Source organism: Lepisma saccharinum, chromosome 1 (assembly GCF_977018435.1).
Source record: "Lepisma saccharinum chromosome 1, izLepSacc3.1, whole genome shotgun sequence".
Taxonomy (NCBI): domain Eukaryota; kingdom Metazoa; phylum Arthropoda; class Insecta; order Zygentoma; family Lepismatidae; genus Lepisma; species Lepisma saccharinum.
Genome location: NC_139229.1, coordinates 182,252,790 through 182,270,448, shown reverse-complemented (window position 1 = coordinate 182,270,448; position 17,659 = coordinate 182,252,790). Strand labels below are relative to the sequence as shown.

At 36.9% G+C, this 17,659-nt stretch overlaps 1 protein-coding gene across 2 annotated transcripts in view; it reads right to left on the bottom strand.

Moving 5' to 3' along the window:
- Nucleotides 1-17,659, bottom strand: part of Pfas (phosphoribosylformylglycinamidine synthase) — a 68,870-nt gene that overhangs the window by 15,636 nt on the left and 35,575 nt on the right. For both annotated transcript variants that reach the window (XM_083143891.1, XM_083143884.1), the window contains exons 11-15: nucleotides 11,803-11,959; nucleotides 8,405-8,628; nucleotides 2,494-2,619; nucleotides 1,097-1,333; nucleotides 219-344 (exon numbers count right to left, since the gene is read on the bottom strand). In XM_083143891.1, the coding sequence (XP_083000017.1) occupies nucleotides 219-344; nucleotides 1,097-1,333; nucleotides 2,494-2,619; nucleotides 8,405-8,628; nucleotides 11,803-11,959 (870 nt within the window). The remainder of the gene's footprint in view (nucleotides 1-218; nucleotides 345-1,096; nucleotides 1,334-2,493; nucleotides 2,620-8,404; nucleotides 8,629-11,802; nucleotides 11,960-17,659) is intronic.

The window sequence follows — 17,659 nt, the reverse complement described above, 5'->3', positions numbered from 1 at the left end:
TTTTGATGATCAAAAATATCAAGTGAAAAAAATTAATAACGACAAAAGCAACAAGTGTCAATAAAGCAATAAATAAATAAAATTAATAAATATACAATAGTGTATATTTAAAGTTCATCACACAGTCATGGATTACGTTTGGATGCCAGAAATCAGACTTTATCAATTTTAAATGCCCATTTATTTCAAAATAAGTTCCCAACAATTCAATGACTTACCTTAATATTTGTTATCCCAGCAAACACCAAATTTGACAAAGATTCAGCAACTGTCATTCTTGCACCGGCTGCAGGATCTATCAGACCTTTGATTGGTTGCTCTCCTATAGCAGTTGCAGAGCCTTCCTATCATAGAAAGAAAATAGACATATGTAGCATTTGAATCCCTTGTCAGTAAAAATCAATTCTATAATTAAAACAACGAAACAACACAGTAGGCCTAATTATGAATGTGTGTTATATAAAATAAAAGAAAACCACACCAGAACGTTGAAAAGCAGAATGCTATTTATATTGGAACCTTGATTATATGCTTCTTAAAGGGACCATGGTCAAAAAACTTAAAGTGTGAGAAGATCTAAATTCCTGGAATGTATTTTTTTTTTAAAAAAAAATTGATTTCCTTTATTTTACTTCGCCTTTTGTGCCACTTTTGCCTAATTTGCAAAGATGGGTATCAGTGATGATATGATGAAATTGATGAATGGACACTCGCAAACAGTCATGGCCAGGCTGGGATTTGAACCCGGGATGCCTGGTATAGTAGCATGATGTGTTAACCACTCTGCCACAGGGGCCGTCTCCTGGAATGTAAAATTGGGAGTTCCACTGTTCTGTGTTGCTATACAAAATGGTCAAACTTTCATAGCATGAAAAGAACATGAGGGTATATAAATTTGGTTAAGGTCTCGTTTCAATGCTAGAAGTCCAAGGCAAAATTTCCATTACATGCAAAGAGATATTTTTTTATACTAAAGTGTGGATAATGGAACAGTTTCAGTTGTTTCTTTCCAATCCAGTATCCTGCACCTTACATGATGAGGAACGTAACACTTCATAGTGTTTGCAAGTACACTGGTGTAAAATGATATACTAACCACATTAAAATATGACAAAGCAACAACAGCTACATCAGCCAATGGTGTGTGAAGAGGTCCTACACATTGTTGTTGTGCTATCAAGCCTGTGACACAACGGTCAACCTTATTGGTTAAATATCTCTTGCTGGCAACTGATGGCAATCTCAATACTCTCTCCAGAGCTATTTTAATAGTCAGATTGTCTGGTAGAGAAAGTGGTGTCAAAACTGGCCTTTTCCGCTCCAAATTGTAAACCTGAAAATATAATATCATAGCATCATTAAAAAAACAACTAATAAACCTCACATAACATATATTGGAAATGTGATTTTCTTTTCTTAAACTGATATAATAATGACATAAAATTTAATACTACCTACTAGAAAAGCACATGATCACATGGCTCTGAAGTATCCAGAAAAACTGCACATTTATTTTCTTACAATGATATTCATTCATGACAAACTGAGGGATGTAAATTGCAGATTATTTACAGAAATATCACAACACTGAATTTACAAGCAACACTACTGATGCATCAGTAATGCAATATTGGTCAATATAATCACTATCTGAAGATACTATCACCAGAAGCATTTCTGATATAAAGTGTGCTTGCTAAATAATGGTGGTAGTAATAAACATTCATAGTTTTGGAACAAATCATCAGAGTAACATAAAATTAATGGCTAACTAAAAGAAACTCTCTAGATTCCAGTATGTGTGGATGTAGTGGGGGAGGTAGGTTTGTGTGTACACATACAGCTTTCAAGTTCAGTCATCATGTTGATGATTTAGAGGAAGGCTCATTGTGACCTACCTTCATAGCCAAAATAAATCATTGTTGGGGTGAATAGCCTGGCCTCCATACTTGCCACCCCCCCTTGGATTTTTTTCTGCTGAGCTATGTGAAGCAACAAATTATACTATGAGAAGATCACAAATGTGGTGAACCTAAAGCTGTCACATCAGGTTCCACTGAAACCCTATGAAACTTGGAGAATGTATCTTCATTTAGCCATACATTTTATGTTTCTATCATGACTTGTTCCAAAACTATTACTCTTTATACTGAACTCATTGGCACCATTGAGGGTCAGGGTCTGGGAAGCAACTTTTTATTGGTTCAGTCCCATCACTACTGTTCTCCGATTTCTGAGACCATAGTATGCTACTAATGCTTTCAAGTAGCTCCTCAATTGTCCTCACCATGCTGGGTTAATACAAATATTCTGGAGTTTCCAATGGAGATCGAACTCGGGGACTATTCGCACAAAAGGTGCAAACACACGGCTATGGGAGCTCTGTTACTGTTTAAAACAACATCATTATTTTGCACTCTGTGCGTGTACTTTTACAAGCATACATTACACAGACCAAAAGAAAGCAACCTTATGTGGAAAAGGGAAACTAACCTTCCTTGGCATCTTCCCTAACACAAGTTCCAGCTCTAGGTCAACAGGATGTCTCACATTCTCCTTCTCGTAGCTTCCATCCAGGTACTTCTCCACATTAGTCTCTGCCTCTTCTGACAACACTACCTACCAAGAGAAAAGGATATACGGAACTATGTTAAATTCAAGCATGGACTAAAATAGAATAAATAATGTAAGTGATTATTAGTTTCCAATTAATTTTATCATTAATTCTGGCATGTACATATTTGTCATATTAATTCCAATGTCTCAAACAGTCTTCATGAGGTGTGATAACAAAGATGAGGAATCTTATGCCCAAAATCATGTATCAGATTCATCATCCTTGTTTCTCACCTAGTAAAGACTGTTGGCAACAGAGGAAATATTGTATTTTAAAAAACAAACATGTGCCTGAACAATAATAAAATTAAGGGTGGACTGATATGGAATTTTTGCCAATACCAATAATGTACGGATATAAAATTTACTGATACCAATATTCTACCATCCTGATGTAAAATTGAAAACATTCCTTCAAGACCATGAATGGTTAATTAAGCTCCTTAACCTTTAGCTGACAGTGGAAATTTCGACAGCCACACCCCTTAATGCCAGATGGTCAATATTTCGAGCAGCAGCATGTGGCAGCAATTAATGTGCAATTTCTAAAAAACTACACACGATATTTTAGTTCTGTTTTTTTTTATCTTTAGTATACATACGAAGGTATGACATATTGGAATTACAAAACAATACATCCATTGTTAGTACTATTAACAAGCGAAATTTGAAAACATCCTTTGTTTTCCTTCATTTTCCTTTGTTACCACCATATTATTATGGGATAAATTTCTAAAAACCCAGGGCGAGACTCAGCTACTGCAATAGGGAAACAGTCTGTAGATATGCAGACTAGGGGAAATGATGGTAAGACCCTCCAAGAACTGAGGTGGCTACGTCATCAGAGAATGGGAATGTGGTTCATGACAGGACTGCACTAATCAAATACCACAATGCTTGATAACGACCTGCTGACATGGCGAATAAGCACCCCTAGTAAATAAGTGCTGCTCCCGCTGCCTTGCAGGTAGGGATTAGCCCAAAGGCTAAGGGAAGGAAAACCCTGACAGAAAACCATGGGTTCAGAGAGCTCTGTAAGGTGTGGTGAAGCCAATCCCTTTAGAGGAGTAAACCCAACAAAAATTCCGGTCCTACAGGTTGGGGGTTGAGGCCTTGGGCTGACTACCCAATCCTTGTAAAATTGCCTGTTGTCCACAAACCCAACAATGAGCCTCGGATAAGATATGAAACTAGACGACGAACATGGCTACAAGTTAAGGCAAATGATCTCAGGATGGCAACATGGAATGTACAAACAATGCTACAGGCTGGCAAATTGTCAGAAATTGTTGCTGGAAACAGACAATATTATGCACATATAGAATTATTCAAGTCCAAAAGCCTCTCCAGGAACACAAAATTAAGACTGTATAGGACACTCATCAGACCAGTTATAGCTTATGGTGCAGAATCCTGGAAACTTACATCCAAAGCAGAAAGCAAAGGTAATGTGCTTTGAAAGAAAAATCTTACAAAAGACTTTTGGTCCTATTAAGAATGAAGATGGATCCTATACAGGGGTGGTGCTAGGGAGCATGAGGAGGTGCTTGCGCACCCTTAATTTTCTTCTGCACCCCTTCAGCAACCCCTACGTTCAACACTTGAAAGAGATACCGATATACATATTTTCCTGTACTGGCGGCAGCCTCTATAAAGTACGGCAGCAGTTTTTTTCTTTCGTCAGCATTGTTGTTAAGAATGGTCTCCTCTGTTGTTTCTTCAAGTGGTCTGTTTGTGGTTTTCGATAATAGCCTGTAGCGTAGTGTGAGTTTTGTTTTTCTTTTTCTTTTTTGTATTGTTGATAAACTGGTTTTTTTTCACCTACTTGTTCTTCCTTGTACTGAAGCAAAAATTTCTGCTGCTTTCAAGGTATAACCAGGTCGTGCTCAGGAAATTATTTAATGAGATGTGAGTTGTAACGTGAAGAGTACTTTTCTTGTTAATAAGTTCTACGTATTTGTTCAACACAACATGTCTAGTAAACGTACCATTTCAGACTTTTTCAAAAACTGTTAGGAAGAGGATCAATGTTCACGAAGAAAGTTTACAGTTCGTTATTGGGGATAGTGTGGCGGAAAGGAATGAAGAGGAAGTTGTGGCAGACCGAAGTTACATATCATCTATTATGTACTACGTATTTTGTACCTACATTGGTTACATTGAAAAGATTAAAAAATTGTGCTTTTTAAAGGCAAGGATAATTTCATTTTGTATTTCACTACATAGTTCAATAAGACTGCAACATGTATCTGAATGTTTACACTGTATGACCACTTTCTTGGAGTGTAAGACTTAATACGTATCATCATGGACATCCAGGGGGAGGGCAAGGGGGCACAGCCTTTTTGGAAAATGGGTGTCAATCTAGTTATATATTTCGCACGTATAATTTCATTTCAGTCAGTAATTTATGTTAATCAGTGGTGGCGATTAGGGGTGCAGTTGCCCCCCGCTTTTTGTTATTTTAGCCCCTGCAAAACTGTTCTTGCACCCCTCCCTTCCCCAGTTTTGAAAGGGTTGCATGTGTGTTTCATGTTTTCAGCATCGCACCCCCTCATCAGCCCTAGATGATTAATCTTGGTGCCGCCACTGATCCTATAGAATTAGGAATAACAAAGAGCTAGAGGAGTTAATCCAACATGAAAACATGGCGAGATACATCAAATCACAACATTTAAGATGGACAGGACATCTGATGAGAATGGAGGACAGGTTACCATGCTTGGTATTAAACCATAAACTATGGGAAAAGGGCTGAAAGGAAGACCCAGGGGAAGATGGATTGATGCGGTTGAGAATGATTTGAAAAGAATGAATGTGCGTAATTGGAAGAAAGTAGCTCAAGACAGAACTAAGTGGAGGAAGATTGTTTGGGATGCCAGGGGCCATCAAGGGCTGTAGTGCAATAGAACATTTCTAAAAGTGGCTATAACTTGTAAACTACTGCATCTTTTTGAAAAAATAAATTCTATAAGCAAGACTGAGTAAAAAGCAACATTTTAAGAAACATCCGACAATTAAAGATTCAGGGGGGATGCAGGGCCAAAAGTCGGATTGTCAAAATTTGCCCTGACCACGTGTTAGTGCACGGCAGCAATTAACGTGTCATTTCTTGAAAACTGTACACTGTATTTAAGTTCTGTCTTTTTTGTTCTTCAGTTTACGTATAAAGGTATTACATACTGGAATTACAAAACATTCTTACTATTATTAACAAGCGCCGTTTGAATAAGCCCTTTGTTTCCCTTTTGTTACAATAGGATAAATTGAAGATAAAAGCTATAACTGCTGAACTACTGCATCTTTTTAAACAATTTAAATTCTAAATGTAAGAATGAGTGAAAAGCTACATTTTAAGTAACATCCTATAATTAAGGGTCCAGGGGGGAAGCGGGGGCAAAGGCACAAAGTTCAAAATTTTCTGTAATTAGGCAAAATTTCCGAACCTCATAATTTTCAGGGGGAAGCGGGGGCAAAGACACAAAGTTCAAAATATTCCGTAATTAGGCAAAATTTCCGAGCCTCGTTATTTTCGTTGTTTTTTCAAAGTTGCATTACATATTCTCATAGAGTGATCTTTTGTCATGCTTCCCTATAAATTTAGTCTATCCAGCATCCATAGGGCCGATTCTAGAAGTCAAATTCTGGACATTGTCCCGAAGCTGGCAACACTGCCAGTTTATATAATGTTATTATTTTCTTACTCAAGAAGTATCAGTCTGATTTGAATGAAACTTTACAAGTTTGTAGGAATGTACCACAGCTACATACTACATTTTTTCTATCACTTCGGTCTTTTGACTTTTTTTAAAAAAAACAATTTTCTTCTTTGTTTAACATTAATTATTGGGAGGCACAATGTATAAATTTTACCACTGCTAAAAGTCCTGTCTTAAAGAAAGAAAACAAAACGATTTCCATCTGTCTACAACAATTAGTTCTTGATTTACATTTTTTTTTTGTAAGTTTGAAAAGCGTGCCCTTGAAAATGCACCAGCGTAAACAAGAATAAAGGTGCATGAGGTCAGGCAGCCAAAGATTAATTAATGCATGTAACCAGGTGACCACAATTTGCCTTAGAGAAAAAAACTGGATATGGATTATATGTTTATATTCATAAACCTTGTAACAAAATGGCAGAATTTTTCACTAAGTTACATGTTATTTATTGATATATTGGATCAGTAATATATATAATATAATATACAGGGTGTCATTTTAATGGCACCCACGGACCACGGAAACGTATAGAGGACATCAAAACAAACAACTTTTCTCAGTAACATTTTTCTCGGTGAGTTGTTTCGGTGCTACAGTCGTTCAAAAAAAACCGTTTTGCCACCTGAATGCTGGCAACCACACACAACATTTGATTGCATTTGTGACGTCATATCCCATCGTGAAGCGATGCGTTCCAGGGTTGCAAGGAACACACATAGTCTGTGAAAAATGACATAGCTACAATCAGCCACATTATGTACCGTAACACAAAACGAGAAAACACGTTCTGTAACCTAACAGGAAGTAAACAAACGATACGAAAAATAGTAGAAAGAAAATAGAATTCAAGTGGAAGTGGTCATATCGAATTTTGTCTCAGCTTACATGTCAAATATTTGCATATCTAGTTACAAAGTTGGCATCTACAATTTAGTCTATCCACTTTGTTCTTCTGATACTAGTTGTCTGTGACACACCGAACAGATGACAAAATAGAAATGAAATAACTCAAAATTCCAAAGGTAAGCAACAGATAATATAATGTACGTATATTCAGAGCATTATGAGGCAAGTGTCAAAAATGATTGAAAATACAGGGATATACGTAAGTAGTAGTAATACAAGCTATAAGATGACTATGTGTTTATCTATGCACCGGATACGCATATAATAGTTTGCAAACGTGAACAGGGCAGTATATTCGGTACTGATTCATCATTAGATTGTTACTGTGGTTGTACTTGTTTTAGCCGTAATGTAACAACGTGAACCTCGGATACTTCAGTTATCAGCACAAAAGTACCGCATGGCATCTGGACACAAACCTGTAGATATCAACCTTGCAACGAGATTTGCAAATATTTGACATGTAGTTGGGCGTAAACAGCCACGTGTAAGCTGTAAGTACAATGAAATTTATTGTTGTTGATATTTTAGATGTAGGCTGAGACAAAATCCGACATTGACATTTCATTTTGAATACATTTTTTACCATTTCCATATCGTTGGTTCACTTCCCCCTTCCCCTGAGATGACTGCTGATCTTCTGGCTGGTAGGCTATGATATTCGGTCTGCTGGACGCGTTTCTCGCTTCGTTTTACAGCTAATAATGTGGTTGGTAGTTTGTCATTTTTCACAAAATTTGTGTGTTCCTTGCAACCCTGCCGTGCGCTGTTTCGCCGCAGGATATGATGTCAAAATGTTGTGTTGGGTTGCCAGCATCCAGGCAGCAAAATGGTCTTTTTTTGAACGGCTGTAGCGTCGAATTGACGCACCAACGAGAAAAATGTTACTGGGAAAAGTTGTTTGTTTTGATGTCCTCTATACGAATCTGTGGCCCGTGTGTATATCTGTGACACCCTGCATATATAATTTTCCTTGATTTTCCATGTGCAGTGGTCATCCTGCATCACCTGAATTAACTTTCCTGGCATGCTTAAAAAGTGAATCCCAGGAGCTTTTAATTTACTAAAAATGACTGATAGTTGAAAAGTCATTATAACTGCAGAAAATACTTAGCTTTACATTCCTTGGTTATTCTTGTGTAAAAATTGAAAATTTGCTTACCTTGCCATTTCCTGTAACAACACCAACAAATGAAGCAGGGCACCTCTCCCGTTCGGAAATCTTTTTGAGCAATGTCACATCCTTCTTCAGGCACAAAATGGCATCATTCTCTTGATACTCAGCACCCCACAGTTCCAGGGTATTTATGGTGGGATCTCCCAGCTGGAATTTCTTCGTGAAGATAACAGCACCAGCAGGTTCTACCAACTCCTTCAGAACATTTCCTGCAAAACAGTTATTTCTATGTGAAAAAACTAGGGCTGAGCCGAAAGCGATGCCGATGTATCGGTATCGGAAAGTATTGCTTGAAATTCGTCTACTGATACCAGCCAATACTTTTCCAGCATTTTAGTCTTTCACAGGGTCCACAAAAATACCATGCAACATTTGTGCAGAGTTTAATTATCCTGGCAATTATGCAAAATGCAAACTTAATTTTTATTTTGCAACAATTCTGCACGAAAAGCTATATTTTGTGATTACATAATATCTATTTTTAGTATTCTAATACAATTCTTGATTATTCTAAAGCAAATTTCTTGGTAAATTGATGCATACAATTGGAGAAGATTATTTGCACACCAATATTGATCAATATTTTGAACAAATTTTAATTATAGCAATTTTCAAGTATCGCTATCGGTGGGAATCGGTAAGAGTATTGGCATCAGTATCAGTTAAGTGGTATCAGCTCAGCCCTAGAAAATACTTAAGAGAGTTTAACTTGTACCAAAACAACATGAAATTGAAGATAACAAAATTATGTAAAATTTGATTTCTCGGGTGGCTACTCTAGGACCATGATAAAATTCAAGTATAAGTCCTGGTTTTTAAGGTGAACTTTCCAAAAATTCGAGGGTACAAGCAGAAAAAAAAACGAACACAGCGTCAGGAATTCATGGAAGGTGAAAAAAGAAATAGAAAAATTCGAAATAACGTCTCGTGATAGAATTATGAGTTTTGACATTGTAAACCTATATCCCAGTGTTCCTAGAGATAAGGCAGCTGATTGTTTACAAAGGTGGCTTATGGAAAAAGGGGAGGACGTAGTGTTAGCGTGGGAATATGTAAGATTGTTCCAACTGGTTACAGTGGTTACAGGATATAACTATGTCCGCTTTAATAACAAAATTTATCTACAGAAGGAAGGCTTAGCTAACCTGGTTTCTGGGATTATCTCCAGCATTTTCTTGCACTACATTGAAAAAGTAGCCTTAGAGCAAGTGAAAGATGAGGTCAAAAAATATTTTCGTAAGATTATGTCGATGAAATACTGATAATCGGGGAAGAAAAAGGCCTAAATAGAGTATTTAACATTCTGGGAGAGCAAGAGGATCGCATCAGGTATACCAAGGAGGAAATGAAAAATGACAAAATTAACTTTTTAGACCTCAGAATTGTTAGCAACAAAGGGAAAGTTAGGATGGGACTATTTCATAAAGAACTAGAAGGAGACATATCCATTAAGAAAGAATCGAAACACGCGAGAAGAACGAAAAACAATGTCTTTTTGAATTTTTATATTAGGGCGAATAGACTGTGTAATCAAAAGGAGGAACTGTTAAAAGAGGAGAAATGGATTATGAGAATAGGAAGTAGGAATGGGTATAGGGAGAATGAAATGAGAAGGATAAGAAGAAGTGCTTATAAAATTTGTGAAAGGGAAAAAAGAGAAACCCCTGGGAAAAAGGAGAGTGAAATGAGAACTAATGGTGAAGGTGAAGAAGAAAAAAGGAAATACAAGTTCATGGGAATCCCATACTTTAAGAGTGTCTCGGAAAAAATCGAAAAAACATTAAAAGAATACAAAATTATATGCAGGATGAAAGCCTTTACAGAGTATAAAAGGGCAGGAATAGAAAGTTAAGGAAAAAGAAGAGAAAGAAGTGTATAGCATTAGGTGTAGTTGTGATAAAGAATACATTGGGCAAACAGGAAGAAGTATGAAAGTGAGATGGAATGAGCATGATAAAGACATTAGCAAAGCAATACCTAGAACGGACTTATCCGAGCATATCATAGAAAATTCACACAAAATTAAGAAAAGAGAGGTTATCAAAAGGGAAAGTAAAGCCATTAATAGGAACGTATATGAGGCAGCCAACATTTGCAAAGATAGAAATAGAAAACTAAATAGGGAGGATGGAAACCTTGATGAAATTTGGATTAATATGTTCAAAAGGTGGGAAAACAGCAAAAAGAGTAACAAAATAGGTTTCCAGGTTACTCCAGAGTCCTCACGACTCGGGAAATGCGAGAGTTCGACCCGGAAGTGACGTAGGTGGAGAGGGGAAGTAGTTAGGTGGGAAGGAAATAGCCTGTGCCAGTTTCCTGCGTTTTATAAGGCAGCAAGAGCTGGTAACTACACGGAGGTCAGGGGAATTAGGATTTTATAGTTTTAACCATTTTTAATTTGTATACGTGGATTTTAGTCAACAATGATAATGGGCACGGATTTTACTTTCAAACGGGGACAAGTTTTATCTAATTAACTTTCACCATTTCATACCCGAAATCTTTTCCTTGATTGATAAACTTGACGTGGCATGGTGCTGATTCATGCCTAGCAGTGCCTGAAGAAGGGGGCGGTTGAACCCCCAAAACGTAGCATATATCGACGAAGGAGACTCATGTTGGTATAAGTAATTAACTTTTACCTTATATTTATTTTATATAATAAAAATATATTTTTTAATATTTGTCATAAGTGAGTAATTCACACAAAATAACAATATGAATCAATACAAGCATATGTTTTATCTATTTTAACCTTACGCATTATCTCCTCTCACCACCCACACACACACAAATATATTAATAATATAAAAGGTCTGTGTGATTCCAATGTATCCAAAAATTCTAATTCAATTCAATTAAAAGGTATATATATCTAAAATATTTAATTTAAGGTGGGGAATTTACATTTGCCATTTCACATACTGACTCGAAATATATTTACAAACACAAATCTCAAATGTTACAGGATACACTAATCTACGAAAACTTGTTAATTGTACAAGAATTTCGAACTCAAATTTACCTAATCAACTTGAAGATATCTTATCTTGCAATAACCTTCGGTCTGTCAGATAGATTGTTCTGCAAAGGACATGAACAAAGTAAATGAAATGAGAGAATTCTGTTTATTTTCCAAGCAGCTTTCTTTTCCTTCCTCGATAAAATGAAAGCTAAACTGTGAAAAACTTGTCTCAGGGCATTTATAAATATGTATAAATTGAATAGGATTTTGATTAATAAAAGTTGCAATTTTTCATGTCCACTGAGAAAATTTTACGCAGAATTCCTGGAGTCAATAATTCATGCAGAATTCCCAGTGAGTAGACACCCTGTTTCTATGCTTCATAAGAATCTTAGCAGAGGAAAAAAAACAACTTTACCATTTCCGCCAGCGCCTTGATCATGTATGCTGCAAATAGGATTTTTGTCTCCCAACTCCAGGCATGCCCGAATGACTCTGTGCAGTTTCTGCTCCATTTCAGCATCTCCTCTCTGAACTGCTCCAAAATCCAGTTCAGATTTGTTGTCTCCCTGCACCTGCAAACAAGAGGTAAGCATATGCATGATTTTGGGGGTTGAAAGAAATAATCAGTTGTCTGATAAAGTATCAGAGGTGATGGCATCCAAAATTAGCATCAATGACATGACATGGTAAAGCAGGAAATTTTTTGATTCTGTCTGAACCTAGTCTGAGGTTAATATTTAACTGATTCGGATATGTTACAAAAACCAAGGTTGCTATGATTTTTTGATTATGAAATTCCCTGACATTTCCAGGTTTTCCAGTCCAAAAATGAAATATTTCCAGACATGTTTATCATCATGATTTTTGCTTTTGAACCTTGTGTTTTTCAATTAAATATATAATCCGTTAATTATTATGAATATTCACTTTCACAACTTTATTTTTTTTAGCAATTTTCATTCTACACACACAAGAACATGTGAAACTTCGAACAGTAAAATGTAAAATTACAATCGGCATCAAATGTATTGGGTGCTACAATCACGTGCATTTAGCCTTCAGGCTAAGGTACTTTATTTCACTACAACAGATCTCCACAATATAAAAACAACAGAAAAAGTTCATAAACCATTCACAATTCTTCATTTTCTGGTGGATTTATAATGTCCTAGAAAATGCTGCTTTTTTGCTTACATTTGTAAGTACACAGCATCTGGAGAAATTTTTGTTACATATAGGAATTCTATACGAAATGCCAACAAGACTAAGCTTTATAAAATCATAGACTATAACCTCATATTCACCTTTCCGATAATTATGATCATATTATCAATGTACATTAGTTATCAATCAGATATCTGGACTGCAAGTTTTACTTTGATATTATTTCTAATATTTAGTATTATAAAAGTGAAATTTTTTGCAGAAATTCGAAGGAACCATAATTTTGCACAAGACTGAGAATCATAAGAACGAAAGAAACTAGTTTCTAAACTGGATCTTTTTTGGGAGGAATCACAAGAACCGAATCCAGAAGTGGAAGTGAACTGCTTGTTCATTTTGCAACTTTTTCTCTTGCAGACTCCAAAATGCATGTAAAGTCCAGATGATATGCAAAATTTCCTGACATTTCCCTGATTTTTCCCTGACAAGAAAAATTCCATGACATTTCCATTTTCCATGTTTTCCAGATGAGTAGCAACCCTGAAAACTTCTATTTCAGTGATGTGATAAAATTGATGAAGGGACACTCTCAAAGAACATCCATGGTGAGATCAGAACCCAGGATCCATTGATATGATATATGATTTATTTCATTCCTTTGACCATTGTACAGTGGTTGTTTTCCACACATGGTATGGAACATGTCAGCACATTACAGTTAATAATTATTTTCAAATAGGTACAAGTATGAAGATATTATACATAACATTTAAAAAAAAAACATTGATTACATTATAATTGATTCTCCTTGTTCTTGCTGTTAGTTGCAAGGTTTACATTAATTTACATACATATAATAGATAAAATCAATACATACATATACATGCCCTAGGAGTTCATTTAGGATGTGACAATTTGCAATTTATTGTCAGGTACTCTTTAACAGAATAAAAACAATGATCTAATAGGTATTTTTTTACATGCTTTTTATATGAGGTAGCTGATTGTATTATTTTTATGTCACTTGGAAGGTTATTGAAACAGTGAACAGCCATGAATTTCGGTCCTTTCTCAAATAATGTGGTGTTGTGTGATGGTATTGTGAGGTTGCAGCCATTCCTTGTATAATATTTATGTGAGGAGTTGTTACATTTGAAGGAATCGTCTAAGTCAGTTTTTACATACATCAGCAGATGAAGTATATACAAGCATGGTGAGGATAATATGCCTACGTAATATGCAGGGTGTATTTCTCTTAGCTCCTGCTATTATTCTGACAATTTTCTTTTGCAGCACAAAAATTTTATTACTATTAGTGGAATTTCCCCAGAAGATTATACCGTATGTTAATAAAGATTGAAACATGGTGTAATATAGTATTTTCAATGTTTCTAAGTTTGATATTGTTTTCAGTGTATTAATGGCAAATATAATTTTACCTAGTTTTGCGGAAAGGTGATCTATGTGTGGGTCCCATTTTAAGCTTTCATGAATCCATACTCCCAGGAATTTGACTGTTTTAACGTGATTTACTGTCATATTACCTAATGTAACATTTGGTTCATTAATCATTTTATTCCTTGTGTGATGGAAATTGACAGCCCCAGTTTTGCTGCTGTTTAATACTAAATTATTGTCAGAAAACCATTTGCTGAGTTTGATTGTTACATGTTTGATATTAGAGTTAAGGGTTTGTTCCTTACCACCGGTGATGGCTACACTTGTATCATCTGCATAAAGAGTCATTTTTGCTGAATTTAAATTTATTGGCAAATCATTAATATACACTGGTGAAAACAATTAAAGGGACAAATGATATTTGTTAAAAGAAAAGAAAAATATGGAACGGCGAGAAGCAAAGAAGGGAGCAGACGATAGCTACATGTGTTGCGCACAAACCGTGCCACGCAGTTGTCGATGACGTCGTATGGCGGTGGTTCTGTGATCGCGTGTGTGTAGAGGTACCCAGTTACTCGGCGTGGATCGGAGCTTCAGTACGTTGTGAAACACAGTAGCATTGGGCAATCCGTGTGTTTTGAAGTTCTATGTTTACCCATCGTTAGTATGGCGAGTCGGCATCGTTTAGATGATGCCACAAAATGGAGGATAGTTGGAAGACTCGAGGCAGGCCAATCACAGGCAACCTGTTGTAGGGACCTTGGAGTTCCGAGAAATGTGATGTCCACACTGTGGAAACAGTTCACAGAGACAGGAACAGTGGTCCGCCGACGTGGTCAAGACCGCAAAGGGGCTACAACGCCGGCTGAAGACCGTTATTTGCGACTTCTCGCCAAGAGGGATAGGTCCGCGACAGCAACACAGCTATCTCGAAACCTGTATAATGCAACAGGGACATCAATTTCACGCATAACAGTCGCCCAGAGACTGCATGAAGGTGGGTTGTATGCGAGACGCCCTGTAGTGTGCATCCCTTTGTCTGTGCAGCACAAAAGGGCCCGGTTATCATGGAGCAGAGAACACCTGTATTGGACGGATAATGATTGGGAGCGCATTCTCTTCAGTGATGAGTCGCGATTCAGTCTGGACGGCGACTCAAAACGTGTTCTCATCTGGCGAGAAACGGGGAGTCGATATCGGCCCTCAAACATTGTCGAAAAGGACCACTATGGCGGAGGAGGTGTGATGGTGTGGGCGGGCATCATGGCAGACGGACGTGCTGACCTTCATGTGTTCGATAGAGGTTCTCTGACAGGTCAGCGATACAGGGACGAGATCCTTGCACCCTACGTGCGACTTTTCCATGGAGCATATGGACCGCAGTTCATGTTTATGGACGACAATGCCCATCCACATAGGGCGCAGTTGGTGGATGAATACCTTCAATCAGAGGATATTCAACGATTGCCGTGGCCTGCGATGTCCCCTGAACTTAATCCCATAGAACACGTATGGGACCCCCTTGGACGCTCAATTGCAAACCTCCAACCAGCTCCAACAACCATCGCTGAGCTCAAGTGTGCCTTAGTGCAAGAGTGGGTGCGGTTGCCACAGGAATTGCTAAGGACCCTCGTACACATTATGCATCGCCGATGCCAGAGTTGTATTGCTGTACGGGGCGATCACACGCCCTATTAGACATCTTTTTTTGGCCTCACTGACAGAGCGTCGGTCAGCTGCTGTGCTGGACATTTGGCATTTTTGGTTTTCATGGGTGGCGGTTGTTCCCATGTTTGTTTTCTCATCTATTGTTTTGTTCTGGGATGATATTGTGGCCACGTTTGGCGTTATTTCGTTGTTATCTTTTGTTTTTGCATTAAAAACCATTCGTCCCTTTAATTGTTTTCACCAGTGTATATTAAGAAGAGTAATGGTCCAATAATAGAACCTTGTGGAACTCCACTTGATATTGTGCAGGGTTTTGAGACAAAGCTAGATTGCACACCGTCATCCTTTCTGTGGATAATCTCTACTATTTGCATACGATTGATTAGATAGGATGTGAGCCAATCATTTGTGTTGGCTCTTATGCCATAATGTTTTATTTTTTGTAATAGTTTTTCATGGGGTACTAGGTCGAAGGCTTTTGTTAAATCTAGAAAGAGTCCCGTGCATTGTCCCGTTTTGTCTAATGTTTCTCTTATATATTCCAAATATTGAAACACAGCAGATTCAGTTGATTTCCCTTTGCGGAAGCCATGCTGAGTATTTGAAATAAGTTGATACAATTCGATTGTTCATGGTAGCTTCTAAAATATTCGAGAATGGGGAGAGGAGAGATATTGGTCTGATGTTTGTTAAGTTATTTCTATCTCCTTTCTTGAATATTGGAATTACTTTTGCTTCCTTCAGCTTTTGTGGAAAAACTCCTGCGGTGAAGGACAAATTGATTATGTGGCACAGTGGGATTGCAATATATTCTTTGCATTGTTTGACAACATAAGTGGGGATTTCATCTACACTACATGACCAAGTAGGTCTGAGTTTCTGTACGATTTTTTCAACCTCCATAGTAGTTGCTGGATGCATGTACATTGTTTTGGTGCACGTTCCTAATTTCTTTAAGTTGTTTGTGTTGTGACTGGTACTAGTGTTGGGGGTGGAGTACATTTTCGCAACATTTGCATAGTATTCATTTAATAATGTTGCAACTTCGAGAGGTTCCTTTACAGTCTCAGAATTATGTTGTAGTGCAATATTTTATTTTCTTTTGCTGCCTCCATGTAGCTCTGTGTTTACAATTTGCCACATTGTTTTAGATTTATTTTCGGAATTTATGATGGTATTCTCATTGTGCACTTGCTTAGCCTTTTTTATTATTTTCCTATAGATTGACTTGTACTTGTGGAAATATGTTTCAAAATCAGCTGTGGCATCTTCATCTTTTCTGATTCTGCTTAGATATCTCATTCTTTCACTAGATTTAATAATTCCAGGTGTTATCCAGCAGTTCTTTTGGGTTGCTGAAGTTCTAACTTGTTTCTTGGGAAAAGCTATTTCGAAATAATAAGTGAACGTTTTTAGAAATGACTTACATGCTTCATCTGTATCATTGGACTCATGAATATCACTCCAGGTTTCTTTGCTTAATAAATAATGAAATAATTAATATTTTGTTTGCTGAATGACCTTTTGCTTACAACTTGTGTTTCATTTTTGGTACTGTGTTTTGGATTAGTCACTGTGGTTGGTGATAAAGAAAACATTTGAGCTTGATGGTCAGAGAAACCTGTGTCAAATACAGATGTCTCACAGTTACATAGGTGTTGGTTTATGAGTATTTGGTCAAGTGCACTTTCTGTGTATTTGGTGATTCTTGTGGGTTGCTTGACCATGTGTTCTAAATTATACATGTTAAGGAGTGTGTTTAAATTATTGTTTAGATTTTCTTTTAGAAAGTCTATATTTAGATCGCCAATAACTGCTACAAGTTTGTTACTCTGTTGGTAGTAATTTAAGCATTAACACATTTCTTCAAAATACAGAAGAAAGATACAACATGCCACCTTTTATCAAACTTTAGTCAACTACATTAAACATTTCATCATCATTTCATCATTCATGGCAATGATTCTTTAACACAAATGTAGAAACAAAAACAAATGTGTCACAAGTGTGTTACTTCGTTTGTGGATATATGACCACAAGTA